General features: G+C 35.4%; 2 protein-coding genes across 4 annotated transcripts; one reads left to right on the forward strand and one right to left on the reverse strand.

Moving 5' to 3' along the window:
- The first annotated feature begins 1,472 nt into the window (after positions 1-1,472).
- LOC104109944 (uncharacterized) lies at positions 1,473-14,026 on the forward strand. 3 transcript variants are annotated; one of them, XM_009619346.4, is made up of 9 exons: positions 1,473-1,854; positions 1,958-2,661; positions 7,100-7,199; positions 7,423-7,479; positions 8,738-8,855; positions 11,156-11,235; positions 13,131-13,192; positions 13,277-13,373; positions 13,602-14,026. In XM_009619346.4, exons 2-9 carry the CDS (start codon positions 2,300-2,302, stop codon positions 13,656-13,658), a joined length of 933 nt encoding a protein of 310 aa, XP_009617641.1. In that variant the 5' UTR covers positions 1,473-1,854; positions 1,958-2,299; the 3' UTR covers positions 13,659-14,026. The 3 variants fall into 3 exon arrangements, with proteins under 3 accessions (XP_009617641.1, XP_070044724.1, XP_070044725.1); XM_070188623.1 differs by having other exon boundaries at positions 1,474-1,854; positions 2,276-2,661; XM_070188624.1 differs by having other exon boundaries at positions 1,476-1,854; positions 2,316-2,661.
- Positions 14,027-15,061: 1,035 nt separating this feature from the next.
- Positions 15,062-21,066, reverse strand: LOC104109946 (serine/threonine-protein phosphatase PP2A-2 catalytic subunit). The gene is made up of 6 exons (XM_009619348.4): positions 20,490-21,066; positions 18,211-18,325; positions 16,789-16,897; positions 16,631-16,708; positions 15,842-16,033; positions 15,062-15,712 (listed from the first exon to the last, which is right to left on the reverse strand). The coding sequence occupies exons 1-6, from the start codon at positions 20,740-20,742 to the stop codon at positions 15,539-15,541; spliced, it is 921 nt and encodes a 306-aa protein (XP_009617643.1). The 5' UTR covers positions 20,743-21,066; the 3' UTR covers positions 15,062-15,538.
- Positions 21,067-21,342: the final 276 nt, after the last annotated feature.

Genomic DNA, 21,342 nt, shown 5'->3' on the forward strand with positions numbered 1-21,342 from the left:
TTTCATAGTAGCAAGTTCAAAGTTCAAATTGCAGGTTAGTCATACTTTTTGTTCATTCATGTAGAAAACTTTACTCTTTTCCACTCAAATTACTTGTGTATGTAAGTAACGTATAATAGATTATTTTGACTAATTTTTTTGGGGGGATGGAGCATATATATATATATATATATTGTTCACATATTTATAGTTTTCTTCAATATTTATGCAATTTTACCTATTTATAAATATTTATTGTAATTATATTATTTTATAAAATATTAAAAATTAAATACCCTTGGGGTTTACGCCTCGCTAAGGCACATGTAAAATGCCTCGCCTTACGCCCACGCCTTTTAAAACACTGGCTAGCATTAGTTATGCTGAGATTATTTCTTATCCACTGCTTAGTTTGATGTATTAAAATATTACATAAATTTTTTAAAAAATTAGTTGTTTATAAAAATACCCTCTATATTCTTTAACTTTGTACGCTATTTTTATTGAAATTGTTTTATTACTTTGACAGTGGTTGAAGATCCATAATAACACCCTTTATTTTGCCATAAAAAATGGAAAGAATGAATACATATAAATTTTCAAAAAGAGGCTAAACCTAAATTTCATCATCAAACATATTGAGTTTGAAGGCACCGTTTTTTCTCAATTATTTGCTAAGTTGAACTTAGCAGAAACTTAGGTAGCATTCAAAAATAGTTGTCATACTCTGAATCACTGATTTTTGACTGGCTACTATTTTTTATCCTCATCATAAGCATTTGAGAGAAGAGAGAGCAGCGATGTTTCAATAAAATATGACGAAAAGTATTTGGAATAGGTTTTGAGGAACGATTACATCTTTAATCATGTTTATGTAAGTATTAAAAATTATTTTATTGACATAGGATAATATCAAAGAGCATGTATAACTAATACAAGTAGTATTAGTTGTACAAAGATTAAAAAATTATATCACACAAAGTATTAATAATGAATAAAACTAATATTACTTATATTATTTTTTCTAATACCTCCCACCAAACGACCCTTTAGCGGTACTAAATAGCCTGTTTGGCCAAGTTTCTTCAAAATTGAGAAGCACTTTTTTTTTCAATTTTTTTTCTAAAGTTGAAGTGTTTATGACCAAGTTTTTAGAAGAAAAAAAATGTGCTTTTGAATAGAATTAGAAACAGTTTTGGAGAAGCAGAAAAAAATAATTTTTTCCCGCAAGCACTTTTAAGAAAAATACAATTAAAAATACTTTTTAAAAATTTGACCAAACACTAAATGTTATTTAGAAATACTTTTCAAATTAATTAGTCAAACCTTACCAAAAGTATATTTAAAAAAAAAAAAACAATTCTCAAAATAAGTTATATTTTTTCAACTTTGACCAAACGGGCTATAATCCATGCATTTCTATAGCAGACAGGTAACAAGGTGAAAATGGCGTAGTACTAATCCATCTACCAACAACAACAAACAGAAAAGAGGGGAGAAAAACAAAAATATCAAAAGTGGGAATGGTAGAGTGAACTGTCACAATAATTGCATCAACTGCTTATTGGGATTCGCACTTTGTTGCTGCTAACATTTCAAGATCTGCCACAAAATACCAAAACCCCTAAAGGGTATTATCCCCTTCAATTATTTATCTTTGCACGTCCCTCCCACAATTATCTTCTTCTTCTTCTTCTTCCCCATTGGATATTGAAACAGTTGAGAGAGAGAACCCATTTGAGCTGAAAGTTGTAAAGAGTACCACTAACATTACACACTTCACACCCACCCAACTTTATATTTTTACTATTATTTGTGGTTGAAAATATTAACAAGGCTTAAACAAAGAAGATAAAATTCTGCACTCAGAAAAAGGTATATTCTTTTTTTTTTTTTTTCTTTTCCCTTATGTCAATTCTAAATCTCTTTCTCATTGTACATCCACTAAAACATTTGCTATTTTCTTCATTCTGTTTAGGTTAGGGTTTCATTTTTTCACTGAGTCTTCTGCATTCAGTGATGGGTTAACTTTCTCAACTTTAAGTTTGCCTTCGCTATATTGAAAAGTTGAGATTTTAAACGGAAGGTTTTGGGAACAATCGCGTCGTGGGACGGATTGATTAAACTTATTTCCCCTATTTTGTAGTTGAATTATATTGTCCAATTTTGTGTACCGGAAACACTTTTTGATGAATTAGGGTTTTATTTATTTGAGGGGTTTTGGAGCTATGATCGGATGTTTTATTCTGTTAGAATGTTATTATTGTACGCAATAGTAGATTCTGGGTGGATTTAGGAGTTAGGTAACAGGTGTATATGTATGGGAATGGCTGCAGAGTCTTCTAATACAGGGTTTCATCACCAAGCTTTATCGTTTCAATCGGGGGCGTTAGGGAGCTCATCGTCCGAGATGATGTTGATGGGCAATTACTACAATAACCTTGGAATGAATTTCAATGTAAATAATAATGGCGGCGGAGGAGGAGGGATGTTGTTTTCTGGGAATCCAAGTGCGATGACAAACAGTGGACGGAGTAGCAACAATAATTCAGTAATGAGTCAGTCTGGAGGTTGTTCGAGTTCTTTTTTTATCGATTCAGTGCCGGGGCTCAAGCATGATACTGGGCTGGCGGTAGAGTGGACCCTTGAGGAACAGTACAAACTGGATGAAGGACTTATCAAGTAGGTAGTTTCTTCCAGGTCTCTGGATGTGTGTATGTATGCTGAGATGTGCATTTTCTTTTATCCATATTTGTTACATTTTACTGCAAATATTTTCATCTCTGTATATATTTGGTAATCCATCGTTCCATTTTGTTTGACACCATTCTATTGTGCATGGCGTTTACATGTTAATTTGATTTGTATATATAGATATTAGTGATAGTGGAAACCATTCTTTTCCTTGTCTTCCTTCCTTCCATTCCTTTCATTTGTTTTACTCTTAGACTGCACATACCATAATCATCTAAGGGGAAACAACTGGAGCGGATATAGTGGTCCTCTGTTGAAACAACATTCTTTTTTTATTGCAGTTTTCAGTCACTTCATTTTGTTGGATTTTAGCGCTATGATTATGTTTAAGTGGTTGGGAAAAGTATTGACATGTGAAAGTAACATAGTTAAAAGAAAATTATAACCTGATTAAAATACTTTTGAAGGGGGAGGGGAGAGATAAGAAAGTATGTCAATTGTACTTATAAAAAAAAAAGTATGCAATGGTAACAGAAGAAAGTGGTTCCTAGTAAGGAAACAAGGGACAATCCTAGTTATGAAGGAAGCAGGCAAGTCTCCTAAATCTTGACAGATCTGAAAAGTTGCTATGCCCTTGAATTGCAGGGTATGAAGATGAACAATTGAATAAAACTAAGGCTGAAAGTTGTTGGTGCTGCTAAGGTTTTGGTCGTGTCTAGGCCAAGCTACAGTGAAAAAGAAAGAGAATGCTGCGTGTGGTAGACCCTGATAGCTTGGGAAAAGGGAGAAAGATAAAATATAAACACTCAAAGGAATCAGAAATAATAAACGCTTCATGTATTCATAGCAAAAGATAATTACAGAGCTAATGGCTTAGGGAAAGTTGAAGCATAACAGAAGTTGGGAAACAATAAATTGAGAAAGAAATGATAAGGCAAAAAATGTAAGCTTTGGGCTTTAGAAGATTCTCTTTAGGCATTATACGATAAGATTAGACTTGCCTCATATAAATCAGAATAAACATAATTGTGTATTCAAATTCTCTATTAGCCGACGCATGAAGTAAATATATAGTTTTTTCTAATTGACTAAGGCTGATAGTGCATAGAAAAGGAATCTATAAGATCAGGGTTCAAATTCTAGCAAGACAAAAGAAAAATGCACTAGGTTCTGCTCTGTCTAAGTTTTGGTGGCTTATTTACACCGATATAAAAAAAAAAGAAATCTATAAATCAACTTATCAAAAGAAAAACAAGGATTCTGAAGTACAATGAAGAATATATAATAATATACCTCTAGTGCTTTGACTAAACAAATCCAAATTAGTAGAACTATGAGTTTTACCATAAAGAGTTTGAAATACTATTCCAGTAAATTCTGCACGGTAGAGGAGTCAAAAATTAATGAAAATACCTTTAACAAAATCTTGAAGCACATTATTCTGAAAAAGTTGCAAAAGTATGTAAGGGCATGTGAAAACTATATGAATAACTCCACCTTTTATACTACTCCTATAACTGATCAATTTTTTAAACATTTGATTTCTTTTAATTTACATCCCTTCTTTTTTTTTCTTTTTTTTTTATGAAATGGTAACAGATTTCATTGATATATAAATAAAATCTCAGCGCCAAGATAGTGCTGAGAGAAAAGGTCCCTAGTTACAAGACTTCCCTTGCTTTCTTCATGGACCACATCCATATAAAATCCATCCCCGTGAATAATACATGTACAAGCTTGTCCTTGAATGCTTATTTGGTTTGTGCATGTTAGTGTCTACCATCAAATTCTTGTTCCATGCGACCTTTCTTTTCTTACTCTTTTTTTTATGAAGTAAGTAATTATCATTAATAAAAGGCATCTGGAAGATGCAGAATACAAGGTAGCAAAAAGTTAGCTCCAGAACAATGTCTATGCTAGAATCAGGGAGCTAAAAAAATTCAAAAAATTATCAACATTGTTTATAGGGGAATGAAAATGCCAGCTAAACAATCTAACTAAGCATTTGGCCTTACGAGTGTAAGTTGTAGTTGAGATCCCATCAAAGCACCTGCTATTCCTTTCAGTCAGACACACCAAAAAATTACGGCTGGGATCATCCTACAGATCCTTTTGATGGTTTTATCAACTCTCCAAAAATGCCTACTAATAAATGCTTCCTTGATGGTATGAGGCATGACCCCAATGTAAACCAAAAATAGAATGGAAGAAGTTCCAGAGATCAGCTGTGCGTGGGCAGTGTAGAACTATGTTGCCCAAACTCTCCAAAATAATGCCGCACCTGTGTTGGATCCTCCAAAAATAATCTATTTTTGGAGGATCCAACACGCACCCAGGAACATTTTTGGAGAGTCCGAGCAACATAGGTGTAGAAATAGGTGGCTGACATTCTCTGAACTTTGGTGGCACAAATAGCATCTGTTTGCTAAGGTTATGCCTCTTTTGTTGAGGTTGTCCTGTGTTAGGCATGCTCCATTAAGTGCTATCCAAGAAAAGCATGAGACTTAGAGAGGTTGTCTAATCATCCACACGTGCTTCCATGGCCAATCCTCAAGGATACCATTCTGATAGCACAAGTGATGATAACCAGCTCTGACTGTGTACCTCCCTTCTTTAGAGCTTCCCTCCAAGATTCTGTTAGGTTGATGTGAATTAAAGCTATAGTCTTCCAAGGCTGCAAGGAGTGTGAGTAGTTCATTGATTTCCCAATCTTGGAGATTTCTCCTGAATGTGGGGTTCCAGCTATTGTTTTCTCTAAATTGGGCAATAAAAGCATCCTTGTTACATGCAAGCTGATATAACCCTGGGTAGGATTCCTGTAGGATTGTGCTGCCAATCCATTTGTCTTTCCGGTATTTAATATGTAGAGACCATTGCCAACTTTGAAGGATGTGTTCTGGAAAAATTCCTTCTTGTGACTGCGGACGTGTTTTCAAACTCCAACCCCTTTCTTTTCCTACTCTCTTTCACTTCACGTCCAAGACCGCTGGTCTGGGTTGGGTGGTTAGGGTTATTCTTGGTAAAAACTTCCTGTCAGCGTCTGAGGTATCAATTAGTGTGGTTCTCTTCTTCTTTTTGTGTGAACATATTTAGTGCGACGGAAAATTTGTCAAAGTGGTTATAGAATTATTGTAGAAGCTTTGGGAACAGAGATCTCTTAACAAATTATTTTATGGTTCAATCACGTATAAAGTCTTCGCTCTCTCTCACCTGCTCTCACACACACACAGACACTTTCTTTTAGTGTATTGTAGAAATTAAAGAATCTGTATTTCCCTGGAAATATAACATGCACGAGAATGGAATTAATTTAAGATCAAACACAATCTATAATGCCCATCAGTTGTTTTATGATCAAGTGCACTCGGAGTACGAGTCTAGGCTTAGGTAACGGATAATCCTATTTTGTTTGTGATTCATATTTTCTGCATAGTTTCAAATTTTACTTCTTAATGCCATAGATTCAACTGTAAATTTTATATTTCCAGATGATGGAAAGTAGGTTACTTGGTCCTTTTTTTTTCTTTTTCTTTTTAATTTTTCGGTGGAGGAAGCATCCCTTCTTTCTGAGGTTGCTTTTCAAAAGTGAGCCAAGTGAAAACACTTGAATTTGATGCTTTCCATGTTTAACCATATAAAGAGAACATCCTTGCAAAGTTGTTTAGCCCTTCCAATCTTCTTGACAACATTATCCCGTTCCTCCTAATTGTCAAAAAACTTTTTCCTTTCCTCCATTATGAGTATTGTTTCACTAATGCGCTGTCTGTAACTCTCCTCCTTAATGAACATTTCTTTCATCTATCTCTCAAGTTATTTGGATTTTGGGGGGTGGGGGGGTGGGGGGGATGAAAACAGTGAAATGATGGGCTGGCGCATGGTGAAATGAAAACAATGAAATGATCACTTTCCCTAACCCAGCAAAGAGCAGCAAAAGATTCTCACTTTTTGTGGAAGCATCAGAGACTGCTACTTATCTTGTCTTGTTCGGGACTTGATTGTTAACTAATTGGAATTTGCCAAATCAAGATCATTTGTTAACAAATTAGTTGGTTGTTTAACTATGTTACATTTGCCTTTTAATTAGGACTTCAGTAGCTGTAAGTTGATGATGGGCTGGCACGTAGTGTTCAGTGTTCACTACTGGGGTTTGTTCTGCTTACCCAATTGGAAATTTCATATATATATATATATATATATATATATATATATCCAAGCTAGTTTGATGAATAACTGAAAACAGTAAATGAAAAATTGTAAAATTTATTAAGGAAATGAATTTGAAAATGCTTTTTCATGAGCCTGATACTCCTTGGACTGATCAGAACTTTCTTTGAATTAGAATCTGTTTTGATCTCTGATGTTGTTTCATTTCATCTCTTCTCCCCTTCTATGTGTATGTATGACTGTCACAGTGTTTTGATGATAGGTTCGCGAATGAACCCAGTATAATGAAGTATATTAAGATTGCAGCCGCGCTCCGTGACAAAACTGTACGTGATGTTGCATTAAGATGTAGGTGGATGACGGTGAGCTACTGGACCTGTATTATTATTATTATTATTTTGAACAAGTAAACTTTTAGTGGTATCTTTCCATAGAAATAGCAGTTTAATTTGGCGAGTTTCTCTAAATATTGTAGTAATTAATATCTGAAGAATGTTTTTCTTTTAATTTCTCTAAATATATTTTAGTTGATAGCTTATGCTTTTTGAACAAGACTTGCTTACCTATTGACTGATTGTTTGTCAGAGAAAGCGCAGAAAACAGGAGGACTATAGTTTGGGGAAGAAAGTGAAAGACAGGAAGGTGTGCCAGCAACTACTTTCTCTTTTCATCTTTTCTTCCTTTCCTGGTATTGTCTTATGAAGTGACTTTTTTATTCGTTTGGTCTAGTATTTAGTAGTTGACTTTGACTAGCTTATCCAAGGGCAAAAAGAAACACTTAACTATTGAAAGTCAATTGCTTAGGCTTTAAGTTCTTTGAATCTGAAATCATTGTTTGGAGGTTTTTGCAGTTCATATCATCAGTTAGGACTTAAGGCGTTACATTGGTCATTTGTCCTTGTCTTAGTGAAGAAATCGCGACATGCTGTTTTATCTTATTACCTTTCTGTCCAGTTCGACGTGATATGATTAATATTTAGAGAATTGAACAATTGATTGTGTTAAACATTTTGTATTTTTAAATTTTAAAGATGCGAGGTCCGAGGTAGTGCTAGCAAATTTGTGGAGTTATATAGTTCTTGCACGGTTAATCCAATGGGCTTCGGGTATTCCAGCTTTGCCGTCATTTCCATCTATAAAAAGCCAAATAGACTTGAGATTTTAGTGTTGGATTCTATGGAAAATCTCATGGATTCTCAAGACCAAGTGTTTTCCTTTCTGCTTGTGGCCTTTCTGAAGCGTTGACCTTATAACTTAATGTGGCGTCTAAAGTGAAATCAGTAGATCTGATGTCTTTCTTAAATGTTTATATATTTTTTTCCTGGACTTACTTTTTGTCTTTATCAACCAGTTGCATTAATCTGCCTACTTGCTCATACAATCATATCAGTTATTAAGCTTTCAAACATCTTTCTCAATTGGTGAATAAATTTGTTGATAAGAGCAAGATAGGTGCATCTAATACCCTGAAAGTAGATGGCTCGTCATAGTACCTATTACATCATCTACCTAATATTAGAAGCAAGACTGGTGTTGGTGTGTGTCAGGCAAGGATTTGTTAGACGAAATTTTCTCTTTGTCCTTTTAGTAAAACATTACAATTTCCGTCATATGAAAAAGAGCAATAGAATTGTTTAAATCTGTAGAATGTGGAGTTAGTTTTACACCCCCTGCTGGTAGATTTATGCTGGTAATGCTTCAATGCGTACTGAATGCAGTTCTTTGGAATAGTTTGTAAGTTCTTGTTTTACTGTCCTTTTTAAATATTTCACAATACTTGTCACTAATTGTCTGTACTCGTGTTCATTTATTTATGTCTGTGTAGGTGGATATGTTACCACACACATGTATGTGTTACATTAACTGAGAAGATAACGTTACGAAGTTCATTTTTCTTCAGGATAAATCAGCAGAAGCATCCATGAAAACTGGTACATCCTCAGCTTCGCCATTGAGCTTCATTCCATATTCACTCTCCTCAAATCATCGTAACCATGGTGAAAATATCCCTTCTGCAGGTTAGTGTCATCTGTTTAGCTGTAGGGATCAATGTGTTCTGCTTTTTCTTTGACAGAAATAAATTGTATTAACATGCAATTTGAACAAACTGCTTTCTGATTTTTCTTGGAGTAAAAGAACTTTCATTCATGATGGCTCAATACTATATGAATTGAAAAAAAAATACCATTTTTAATTTATCTATGGTTCACATGGTACAGAAAAGTACCATCATATAGTGACAGTATACTAACGAGATTTCATTAAGCTTCTTGTGTATGCAATTGATGAAATTTGAGAAATAAGTTACTCCCTCTGTTTCAATTTATGTGAGGTAGCTTGGCTCGGCACGAAATTTAAGGAAGAAAAAAAAAAGAAGACTTTTGAAACTTGTGGTCTTAAAAGCTTAAAGGGTAAAAGTTTTGTGGGTCCGTGACATTTATGTGGCTATAAAAGCTTCTCATTAAGGGTAAAATGGGTAACATGAAAAGTTTAAGGTTAAATTATTTCCAAATATAAACTTTATCATTAAAAAAATTGTCATTCGTTTTGGAACGAACTAAAACGGAGGGAGTAATTTATAATTTGTCTTTAAGCAGGGAAAGAAATAGAAGTGATGGTAAAGTTGCTTTGCCAAAAATTGATTTTGGGCAAACCTTGGAAGAATACTAATGCTAATGTCTGTTAATTCATGGGAGTTAGGCAAGCGAAAGAAAAGTAACCATCTGTCGATACCTGTGGTACACTTGGAGATAAAACTTCAATGATGACTGTTCTTTTTCTAATTAAAAATAATGTAATAATATGTGTCTAATTAGTGACACTTTTGGAAAAGTTTGTTCAGAATCCACTTATTTATTTAGCTGCTAAAGCTAACCATTACTAGCTTATTTTCTTATACAAGAGTCACTATGCGTTTTATTTGGATATCATTAGTTTCTTGATAAAAGTGAGGAGCAGGTTAAAGATTTTCTCAGTTCTGTTCCAAATGGATGGAAAAGGAATGTTCAAAATTTGAAATCAGAAGAATTTGTGTGCTTACAACTTGACTTGATCTGGAAGAAAGTTTTCCCTGTGGTGGGATCCACGTGGTGTGTGGTCCCACAACATTTTGGAAAAAAAAGTATAGATTGAAATAAAAACACAAGTTGTTTTTGAAACATAATAATGAGGCGAAAAAGTTAAATTTTTAATTTTATATAGACAATTCTGGAAAAGAGACGTGTGTAAGTGATACCCTGTAAAACCTCGCGGGCTATTATGAAAACTAAGTTTGGTTTTCAGCAAAATCCAAAAACAAACAAAAGCTTGTTTCACATTCAAACTACTTTGTATTTGGGCCAAAACCCAGCTAAATGTGGCCCCCATAACTTTCTTAAAACTGTCCCGCCACCTATGTGTGGGTTCCTTGTACATTTAACTCAAGTGCTGCAAAGCAGGAATTGTATATCAGACTTAATAGAAGCGGGGAGTGAAAATGTAATCAATGCACTGAACCCAACTTTATATCAGTCAACAAGATTCATTGACACTTACATAGATGTATTGGCTAATCTAGAGCTATTCAACAAATTTATTTGTGTCAAAGCTAAAAAGTTGATTAGTACAATGTCGTAAGGTACAGTGTTCAATAAATATTATTTGACATGTAAAAGAAGTCACCAAGTGAGGCATCGTAGATTAGGGCATCTTCATGTGTCAAAGATGCGAGTCTTAGTTCCTAAATCGGGATCACTAACTAATACTAATCTAATATAATAGTCTAATATAGCCCCCGAATCTAGAGCTGCTTGTCGTTCCAACCCAGTTCCAACAATGCATTTCTCGGAGCGAGAAAGAGGAACTGCACATTTTGAACAAAATAAAAATATCTTCATTTTGAAATTCCATTGGACTCGACTGGAGTAATGTATTATAGGAATCATCCTCTTTCTCATTTGTTATTTTCCTGTCTTGGTGGGAGGGAGAGACCTATGCATCAGTGTACTGTCATGATCACATATTAGCTCGATTTTATTGACGGCTTGAAGGCGAAGCCGCCTATAATTAATTCATTATTATATTATGTCTTTCTTTCTGAAGGGCTTGCGGTTTATTACACCAAAGGCTTTCAGTGAACTATTGAAGCTATCGAGAGAGTACCAGGAATTATGTGGTAAAATTTTTGCTGATAATAGATTGCCGTCAAATCTTCTTTTTTCTTGCCACTGTATGTGTATGGTTTCCCTTTTCTTCCTGTGTGATTCTTTGTTCATCTTGTGTGTCTCATTTTTTCAATTGGCTCCAATTCACAAACTTACCTGGTTTTTGTTGCTTACAGCATTACTTGGAACGAGACATCTACTGGAAGAAAACAATCAGGCTCTCAATCAGATTTCGGCCAACCTTTCAACAGTCAAGGTATTAATCTCAACCTCTTGTAGTAGGAGTCTTGATGATTGAAAGGGAAAAAGAAAAGTAAGATGCTAAAATGTTGGAGTACTACATATATTTCTACTTTAGTACTTGGGTCCTTGCATCTGAAACCTAAGTTGCTCGGACACGGGTGCGGGTGTCCGACACGGGTACGGATCTAGAGGTCGGATCCTTCGAGATGTAAATTCTAAGACTCGGGGATACGGATCTTAGTACGGATATAGGTGCGGAGATCCGGCTAAAAATAATACAAAAATATAAAAATATAAAAATATCTCTAAATTACGAGAAATTTTGTGGAATACTTACGTATAGCTTGTAAAGTGTGGATTTCTTTTTTATTCTCAAGTTGTAGATAAGTAAAGGATTGATTTCCTAGATAAGGCATGCTATTTTCTTCAAATTTACCCTAGTTTTGGTTATGATTTCGGGAATCAAATTGTATCTCGTCTCGAATTTTTCCGTCCGTCGCGGTCAAAGTACTCAAAATTATTTGACCAGATCCGGTACGGATCTCATACCCACGCCCATACTAGTGTCGTGTCGACACGGGTGCGGCATCTAAACTGCCGTGTCGGTGCAACTTAGTCTGAAACTAGTAAAAAGATAACATATTCATTACCCTGCCTCTATTTATTTTATTTCATTTTACAATGGTTGCCTTTATTTATTCTCATAGATAAGTCATGAGTTGGAGCGTTGATCACCCAGAACCCAGTATTTAGGAAGCATATCAACAGCTTCTAAAAAGTTGTGGGATTTAAACTTGCTTTCTTTTTGTCTTTCAGTCAAGACAGTCTTAACTTTGCGACTCTTACTGAACTTCATTAAAAAAAACTTTGTGACTCTTAATAAAGTAATTGTGAAAGTGCTTAACTGTTACTGGTTGTCTCCTCTTGGGATTTTCACTGAAGCTGGTCTCTGTGAAGTGGTAAAAGTCTGAATTGGTGAATCAGGAGAGGTCCAAGTCCCCATTAAAGATTTGGAAAAAAGTTGTTTCCTAAATTTTCTAATAAGAATTTGGTTTCCTTGAAGATATTCGCCATAATTTGCGAGACTTTTACTATTCCAGTGGAAATATAATGTCTCGTAATCCCTCCTTTTTATGTAGTCCACAAGAGATATAAGAAAACCCCGGCTCTGTCTTTGCAAGTTCGCATGTAAATTCTTGGTCTTTTGCAATAATAGAAGTCCAGAATGCATAAAAGATGTAGGGAAACCACCTGCCTCTCTGTTTGTTTGAGCCTAAGCTGCTGTGTTAAGTTTAGCAATCCTGCTAATTGTGTGGGGTGTAACAACTTACTATGTTCCTTTCAAATGAAAGGATTATCGAGGAATGCATTCTAACAAAAGACAGTTGGGAATTTCAAGATTAGCTCATGATAAGGGATTAGTTATTTGTATGGTACTTTTTCTACCGAGAGAATACAGATATTTGCTACCTTACCTATATGTAATTTGTATTGTATAATAGAACTGACTGGTGATGCTCCTTCAGTCTATCTACCCCTGCCCCCTCTAATCTGATCTCTATTTCGTGTCTTTTCTTTTCAGTTCTTTCATCCCTTTATCGTAACAGGTAAAACAATAAATGAGAATCAGCTTATTGCCCTCCTCCTGCCTACACCTCAGCCGGTGAAAGGGGAAAAAGAACAGTGAAATATCAAAGCAAAAGTACTGTATGCCCATTTCCCTGAAAAGGGGGGGAAAAAGACTGCATCAAATTGATTCTGCATGTTATACTGCGTAGTTTTTTTCTTCATTTTTATGTCTTATTTCTGGTTGCAACTTTTGGGTACGCAGAGGGGTTTGTCAATACTTTACAGTATTCAGTTAAGCATATCAGCTGATATCTGACATCAACATGTGTTAATGGGCAGTTGCAGGACAACATTGATCTCTTCATCCGAACGAGAAATAATATAACGGCAGTTTTAAACGAGTAATGTTGTCATTCTTAATATTTGACAGGTTGAATTTAGATGTCAATACAATTCATGTAGTGATAGTGTTGTTTATGCTGCAGCATGAGAAATATGCCAGGGATTATGAGCCAAATGCCACCCCTTCCAGTTTTGTTGAATGAGGAACTTGCTAGTAGTGTTTTGCCTAGTATGACTCAGGTAAAATCAGGCTTTTTGCATGCTATTTTAGGCGTAGTTCCCTAATCTTATTAAATCTCTCACCCAATACGAATTTCACCATGTAACAGGAGTTGCCCACTTGTAACCTTAATGAAATAATTTCTCTGCGACTACCTCAGCAACTAACAAAAGTTGATCTCTGTTTTTGCTGAAACTATGTTTCTTCCAAACATGTCGTAATGCTTATGGTTTGTTTTGTTTTTCTAGCCGATGATGTTTGGCTCCACAAGTGGAATCCAGCTGAAACAAGAGCCAGGCTGCTGATGCAAAACGCTTGGTGTTAAATTTGGATTACTAGCTTGTGTAAGTACACCAAATTTTTTGCTGTAAATGCATAAAAAGCTGGCAGGTCTTTGCAGCTTGGGTATACGACTGGGTTCCTCGGGAAGAACATTTATGAGAACCTGTTTTTTGGAAGCTGAACATCTGAACACAAGCACCAGGAAATAGCAGCCTCGTGTTATTGCATATCAGGGGAAAAACTGTTATCTTGATACTGCACTTACAAGCATTTTTCTTCTTCTTGTTTCAGCCTTCTGTGTGTAAATTTAGGGGATAAATCGATCTTCAAAATCAATTCCGTGGTGCTTGATTAACTATTAGCTTTATAATGCCTTATCATTTGCGATTCTCATGTTGTGTTGAGTTTGTTCCACTTTAGGTGTATATTTCATAGGGCAAATAATACTTGATTTCCTACTGAATACCCTGTCTTGATTTGGTATGAATATTAAGGAAAGAAACGAGATGTAAGAAGAGAAGATTGAGACCAGTTAGCTATTTCTTTGCTGTTCTCATATCATTTGTGTTAAGAGTTGGTTCCATTTTAGTACTGTAAATCTCCACCCATTTTGAATTGGGGATATTGTTTGAATTCTAGAAAAAATATTAGCTCTCGTGTAATTTTTTAATTTTATATAGATATGTTCGGTCATACCAGACGCACTGGAATTTATGTTATGGAATAAAAAATTTAATACGACTTAGAAAAGTAATATGGACATTAGCAAGATACATAACAAATAATAGCAAAATGGTACCGGTCTAAATTTTAAGAATATTGATTAAGACAGACGAAAAATAAAATTTGTTATCATCTCTTGGTTACTGTCAAATGTCAATGTTGCCTTTTGGACCATCATCACATAATGTTTACTTTCTTAAATACTATTTCTACCACATCACATAATACCTACTACCCTTATCATTCTCCAAATTAAAGGAACAGTGACATGAACCAATCTCGGGTTTACCATATATAAGCACTTTTCCAGTATAAAATGAGACTTGTAACATCAAAGAAAGAAAAAAACAAAAAGGATTCGACCAATCTTATAGTGTTGTGTTTCGAATCAGATTTGGTGATTTATTCCGCTATATCATTCGGAGTGAAAATCTCCACCTCCAAACTCGAAAGCTATAGGAAGAAAAGAAAACAAGAAAACAGCATCTTCCTCTCAACGAGGGATGTAAAACAATTACCTTAAATTCCTTCAAATTCGATAATGAAAAGAAAGAATAAAGGACTCATCAGAAGACAATGAATAAATCTATTTGAGAACTTCAGAAAGGTCTTTAAACATTTCCTGAACTGTCTGGGAATTTTTTTTAATTCATCTCACTTGAAACTAATATTAACCTCGGATATTGCAAAAATTAGACCTTCGTTTGGAAGAATCATTAGAATAAATTTAAAAACATGATCCCATAACAGCAATGCCAGAGACCAAATGAAAAGTATCTCGTGTCTAAAACAACTACAGAAGACTAAAGATACGAACAAATACCTATTAGTCTATTACTACCAATTCATCTCTTCTGAAAACTAGTATGTCCTGTCTAAAATCAAGAGATCTAGACGCAATTTGGAATGACAGCATTTGGCTGCCACGAATTGGTAATTGGACTTTGGAAGAAAAAAAACCCTGCTTTTTACGGTAAATTTCAAAATTACAGAGCAGAATGTACCATGTTGCTTCCTTTTTGGAAATATACATGAAAACCAATTAAGGCATTTCGACAACTCTGGGGAGCATCTGGCATAGGTAGTCAAGCTCCAAACAAAAGAATGATGCCGAGAACACTCAACCAGCAAAACTCCTCTTGTAAAACATACCTGCAGGCAATCAGTGCAAGTATTGGGATCACAAAAAGTAATCTGGAGTCTTCCTCGTGGTGTCAGGCTCTATCTGCCGAGGAGCTGGGTCAAACTGAAGGAAATTCTGCTCCATGTTTTCGCCTATTTCTAGGATGGCAGCCATATTACCACACCGGTAACAATAGTTTGGAGCACTAAAAACTGTCACAACATTCTTATCCTGCCAAAGTTACACCACCAAAGAGCATGTTAAAAAATAAAAAAACACAAACTGCTTGCTAAAATCAAGTTCCACAGAATTAACAAAAGGGGGAGATGGGAGGCGGTGCCTCAATTTAGGTCCACAAACCTGACACCAATTAAAACCCTCCATGACTAGCTGATGAGCTCTAGAAATCAGAGTGAGACCATTGGTGTGATTGAATTGAGATGCTATATCCTGTCCAAAGGTGTAACCAGCCCCTCGAGGTGATATTCCCCAACCACACCGATCATCTGGATCAGACCACAAGAGATCACACATTGGCCCTTCATGTGGAACCTAATAACCACCAAATAAGAGGCATAAGCAATGAGGGCAGCAACATTAACATGCATAGAATTGATATCATGAGACATCAGAGAGAACGGAGACCACTGATGCAAATGTGCAAGATTCAGCAAAAAGTTAACAGGGCAGATATAAGAAAACAGAGATATCAGACTTCATCAGAATAAGAAACAGGGAGATATCAGATGATAAAAGGTAATAATTGCCGTCTCTAAGTCTCTAAGCAGAATAGAGATACCAACGCATAGCAGAGCAGCAAAAGGTTAATAATGCTATCATAACTGCTATCTCCAGATCTGACTTTGTAGTCCTGCTGGATATTTCTGCAGAACTACTGTTAACAGAAACTGTCATGGGAAGAAAGCCGTTGCACCAAAGAGGTAAACTTTTTGGAAGATAAAACAGGAAATCAAACTTTGTTTCTGTAGGATTTCTCTGAGAGGACAGCCACTAAATTTGGGAGGGATAAAAACTGCAGGAGTCAAGATTGATCAAGCAGGAGGGGAGCCACTAGTGACAAAATACTAAAGAGACTATGTTACATATCATCGAAATACAAATACTTAAATCTCACAACCATTTATGTACCTCTTGTATGCGGTCCAGCGCTCGGATATTATCCAGTGTATCCAGAGAAGGCGAGAGTCCTCCATGCAAACAGAATATCTACAACAAATTGATAAACGCACATAATATTAGCCAGCAGTTCTGTTCAAATGAAAAATCAGTACAATAAGAGCTCAAACCTGACTCTCTATAAGTGCTGTCAGTGGTAGATAATCAAAAAGATCAGTGAAATACTTCCAAATGTTCGCATTGCCATATTTCCTCAAGCATTCATCATAAAAACCATACCTGGCAGGAAAAGAGGTATATCAATTACTCCATCCATGACTTGATCAGTCATATGGTCCTCTATAACATCAAATTATATTTGGCCGCCTTATTACTCCAAAAGAAGAAAAAACTGTGGGACATCCTTATTTGCATTGTCCTGAAGTTCCTCATCATTCATAAATTTTGGGAACCATTCCCACCCAACCCCCCGAAAAAATGAAAAAAAATGAAAAAACTCCTTTTTCTCCTTAGCCTCAGGAACAACGTTCATCCTCCCTCCGGTACTAATACAATTTCTGGATATAAAAACCATGTTCACAAACTATTAATAGTAGAATATATACCAATAAACTGCATGCAGATTTTCATATTCTTTCACTTTAAACTCCAACCGTCCAGAGAAAATAGAGATCTTCCACCTTTTCCTATAGAATTTTTACTCCCACCTCTTTTTTCTTTTGGCATTTCTGATGTGAGAAGACAATAAAGTGAGTCCAAAAACAAGCACAATGTCGTTCATTAACCTGATAAAGTAAATGATAATACACACACACACACAAGTGTATCATGCTACATAGTCTATCCTGAATGCTACCTTAATATAAAGACAAAAATAGAATAAGGTAGAGAGCCAGTAATTAATTTATTTCAAGATCATTTTCTAAAACTGGAATGACGAGAAGAGCAAAGGGATATTGGCTGATTGCGTATCAATAACTTAATAAAGAGAAAACAACAGCTTTTGAAGCAAAACTAGAATGGAAATAATTTCTTTGCCAAGTGGCAGGTTAAGACTCTTTGGTCAGTTCGTGAAATATTTTCTATGGACTTCATGGCAGAGTAGATTATGTAGGTTTTAAACATTCTTGTAACTCTGTTTGCATTAACTCTGGGCATGTTAGAAAACAAAATCAGAGCATACAGCAGCCGAGCTACATTTAAAAACTAAACACAAAAGAGACTACAACAACAAACAACTATGCCTCGATCCCAAGTAAGTTGGGGTTGACTATATGAATCCTCACTGACCTCCAATTAAGTTCAAAGCCCATATTGTACAATAAAAATAATAGGAAGTAATAAAAAATAGGAAGTACTAGACCTTCTCCATATTTTTCTACTGCCATATAATCTCAGATAGCTAAATACAAAGAGTCGAGAAAAATATCATAACAGACGCAGTAAAAAGTCCACATGCTCATCTATAAACCAAATGATCGAACTATGAAAAGGATAGCTCTTTGAATCTAACCTCTGCGAAAGATGAACCATTTCTAAGCACCCCATATTAAAATAACAATATTACTTGAAGAAATATTAAAAAGACTTACACTTGAGTGATTTGCCGGCTTTCATGATTTCCCCTAAGAATTGTGATTCTATCTCTATAACGGACTTTGAGAGCAACCAAAAGTGTGACAGTCTCCACCGAATAGTATCCACGGTCTGCATTGATTAAACAATTATACAACGATAAACAACTATAAAATACTTAACCAACAAGAGAACTGATAAAGTGCAAGTTATTAAAAAAACAAAAGACAACCTTGGGCAAGCAAAAGTTTTCAAGAAAGTTTGGGATGAGTCGGTGTCAGTTGACAGCGTGATAACACTTCCTCTGTTGTATTCCACTAGGCTAAAATGAATCTTTTTTACATAAAGAGTACAAAGCGGTGACGAGAGCTGTGTTGCGTGGACTCTTCATTTTAGCCTACGCACCCGTGTCGACACAACACTTGTACTGGTAGGGGAATGGATTCGTACATGGTGTGGTCAATCGAGATCGGGTACTTTGACCACAATCCATGGATAAATTTGAGGAAAAATGAAAAATGAAAGATTGAATTTTAGCTGCTGCCTGCTATGCGTAGTGCCTAACTGCCTACAACTTGAGAAATTCTATTTCTCAAAATGAAAGATTGAATTATTGGTTGATCTCCATTACCTATTAGTTTTCCACATAATTTAGGATATTTTTATAGATCTATTTTTAGAATTTTGAATTATTTTTAGCCGAATTCCCGCACCCGCACCTGGATCCGCACCCCCGAATCTTAAAATTTAGATTATGAAGGATTCGACCTCTAGATCCGCACCTAGATCGGATAACCGCACCCGAGTCCGAGCAACATAGGATGAGAGACACTTCTACTTACAATTTTTTTTTGTAAAAGAAAAGCCAGAACAGAACACTTTGTCACAGGTAATAAACCTTAGCACCTTTTTTACCGAATTTATGAGTCAGGAAATAAAATCAAACGCGCCAGCACTCACTTTCCTGAAAGCCCTGTCTTCTCACACTTCAATTAGCTTTAACTAAAGGACAATCTACGTGGACAACAAGCGAAAGTAAATCCAACAACCCAACACTCACCATCCAGCCCTGTCCTCTCGCACTTGAGCAAGCTTAACAAAAGGACAATACACATGGACGACAAGCAACAGTATTATCTGATAAAGTAAATCATAACTACAAACTAAGTTTAGTCACTCATCATTTTGGTTGGCTAAACTACTGTTCGTAAATTAGCACCCTGCATGTGTTAACAGGATATTTAACCAAGCAATGTTTGACAAGTACAAATATCTTGGCCAACGAAGTTTGCCAAATGAACTTCTGTACCACCTGTGGCCATCAAGGCCATTATCTCACTTTTGGCCAATCCCAACCAAAAGAACATTTCAACTTTGCATCGCAACAATAATTCATCACTTCGAAGCTAAACAATGAACAGTTCAAACTAAAGCCTGTCATAGCAAAGATGTTTTCAATGTAAATTGCCAAAATAAAAAATGGACCACCATAATAACTCCACCACATTAATGAATGGACAATCATGTGTCGTCCACTTCCTGAAACAACAAATGAACAGCCCCCACGTGGCTGCCTTTGAGGCAACCTTACTCTTTGCAAAACCACTCACATGACTATTAGAGCTGGCAACAAACCATAGGTGTTCAGCATAAAAGTTATCGTTCACAATCTCATATATAATGTTACAAGACTAACCAGCCTTCACATTAGTGGCATTCTCATTAGTACTTGTTACCATACATCTCATCTCTGTCCATACCAGATGATAACACAACAACAATGACACCTCAGTCCCAAACTATCAGTTATATGAATCCACAATATCTATTCCGCTCTATTTGGACTCATTTCATTCCAATACGTGTTTCAAACTTTAATTTCAATTATGAGCTCTATCACTTAAGGTTCTCTAATTTTCTAGAGACATACAAACATGAAAATTTCAATAGGAAATCTAAGGCACGATTAGCAACTGCAATTTAAAAAAAAATTAGACCACAAAAAATTACTTAAACAATTCAATTCACATCTAGAGAATCCAAAGCCCGAATAAATGCAACAAACCACAAAATCCCCCAATACAGAAACATATATCCAAAGAGCCGTAAAAAATATTTACATAATCGAGTCAATTAAAAGGCATTTGCAGGTAACTTTATTTAATAACATTGATAGGTAATCTGTAATAAATTGTAAGTAACGTATTATAACATGTTAAATTACACATAAAGTGTAAAACATTCATTACGTTGTCAACGCATATAACTAAAATCTATATCGAAAGGAAAAACATACCAACATAATCGCCCATGAAGAGATAATTAGTATCAGGAGCGTTGCCGCCAATCCGAAAGAGCTCAATGAGATCGTAAAACTGTCCATGAATATCGCCGCAAACAGTCACCGGACATTTCACCGGCTGAACATTCCATTCCTCCACAAGTATAGCCCTCGCTTGATCACACAGCGTTTTCACCTCCGCTTCTGATAGCGGCTTGCACTCCATCAATTGTGCGATTTGCCGATCTAGATCTCCATGCGACGGCATTTTTTTCTCTAGAATTTTCTAGAGATTTATACAGAGCTTTCGTCTCCGATCTGAAATTCTCACGCCGACCGATCAGAGAATCGAAGATTGAATATCCAGCTGATATCAATCAAATGAAAATATACGTAGCGAAAATTAAAATTAAGCAGGAAAAAATTTAAAATACAAAGAGATTGAATATCGATAAAAGTGGAAATAACTAGGGTTTGAATCTCCAAATCATCTGCTAATTCTGATATTGGTCTCCATTTCCTCCTCTCTCTCTCTCTCTGAAAATGAAGCAAAAACTTTTTTAAATACAATAATAGCTGTATATATATATATATATATATATATATATATATATATATATATATATCAGACAAGATAACTTGGGTTTTGTATTTGGATTTGTATGTGCTTTTCTTCTCTTATTTTTTAAAATTTTTTATTTTATTTTAAGTTTTTACTTTTTTCCAATTACATAGGGGGTGGGGAATGAAAAGGCAATGGGAAAAGTAGGAATCGAACCTGCACCTATTGTGAACTCATTATAAGGCTTGACGACAATATTATATTGTATCTTTGTTTTGTAGCTTGTGAAATTTTGTTATCCTCCCA

The sequence above is a fragment of the Nicotiana tomentosiformis genome, chromosome 11, assembly GCF_000390325.3.
Source record: "Nicotiana tomentosiformis chromosome 11, ASM39032v3, whole genome shotgun sequence".
In the NCBI taxonomy this organism is placed as follows: domain Eukaryota; kingdom Viridiplantae; phylum Streptophyta; class Magnoliopsida; order Solanales; family Solanaceae; genus Nicotiana; species Nicotiana tomentosiformis.

What these genes read in the sequence shown, in the direction of transcription:
- LOC104109944 (XM_009619346.4), top strand. Translation starts at nt 2,300, where the DNA reads ATGGGAATGGCTGCAGAGTCTTCTAATACAGGGTTTCATCACCAAGCT. An exon ending in TAAGATGTAGGTGGATGACG is followed by an intron (nt 7,200 to 7,422) that starts GTGAGCTACTGG and finishes ATTGTTTGTCAG; the next exon opens with AGAAAGCGCAGAAAACAGGA. An exon ending in TGAAAATATCCCTTCTGCAG is followed by an intron (nt 8,856 to 11,155) that starts GTTAGTGTCATC and finishes TGTTGCTTACAG; the next exon opens with CATTACTTGGAACGAGACAT.
- LOC104109946 (XM_009619348.4), bottom strand. Translation starts at nt 20,742, where the DNA reads ATGCCGTCGCATGGAGATCTAGATCGGCAAATCGCACAATTGATGGAG. An exon ending in CAGCACTTATAGAGAGTCAG is followed by an intron (nt 16,709 to 16,788) that starts GTTTGAGCTCTT and finishes AATTTGTTGTAG; the next exon opens with ATATTCTGTTTGCATGGAGG. An exon ending in AGGGTTTTAATTGGTGTCAG is followed by an intron (nt 15,713 to 15,841) that starts GTTTGTGGACCT and finishes TAACTTTGGCAG; the next exon opens with GATAAGAATGTTGTGACAGT.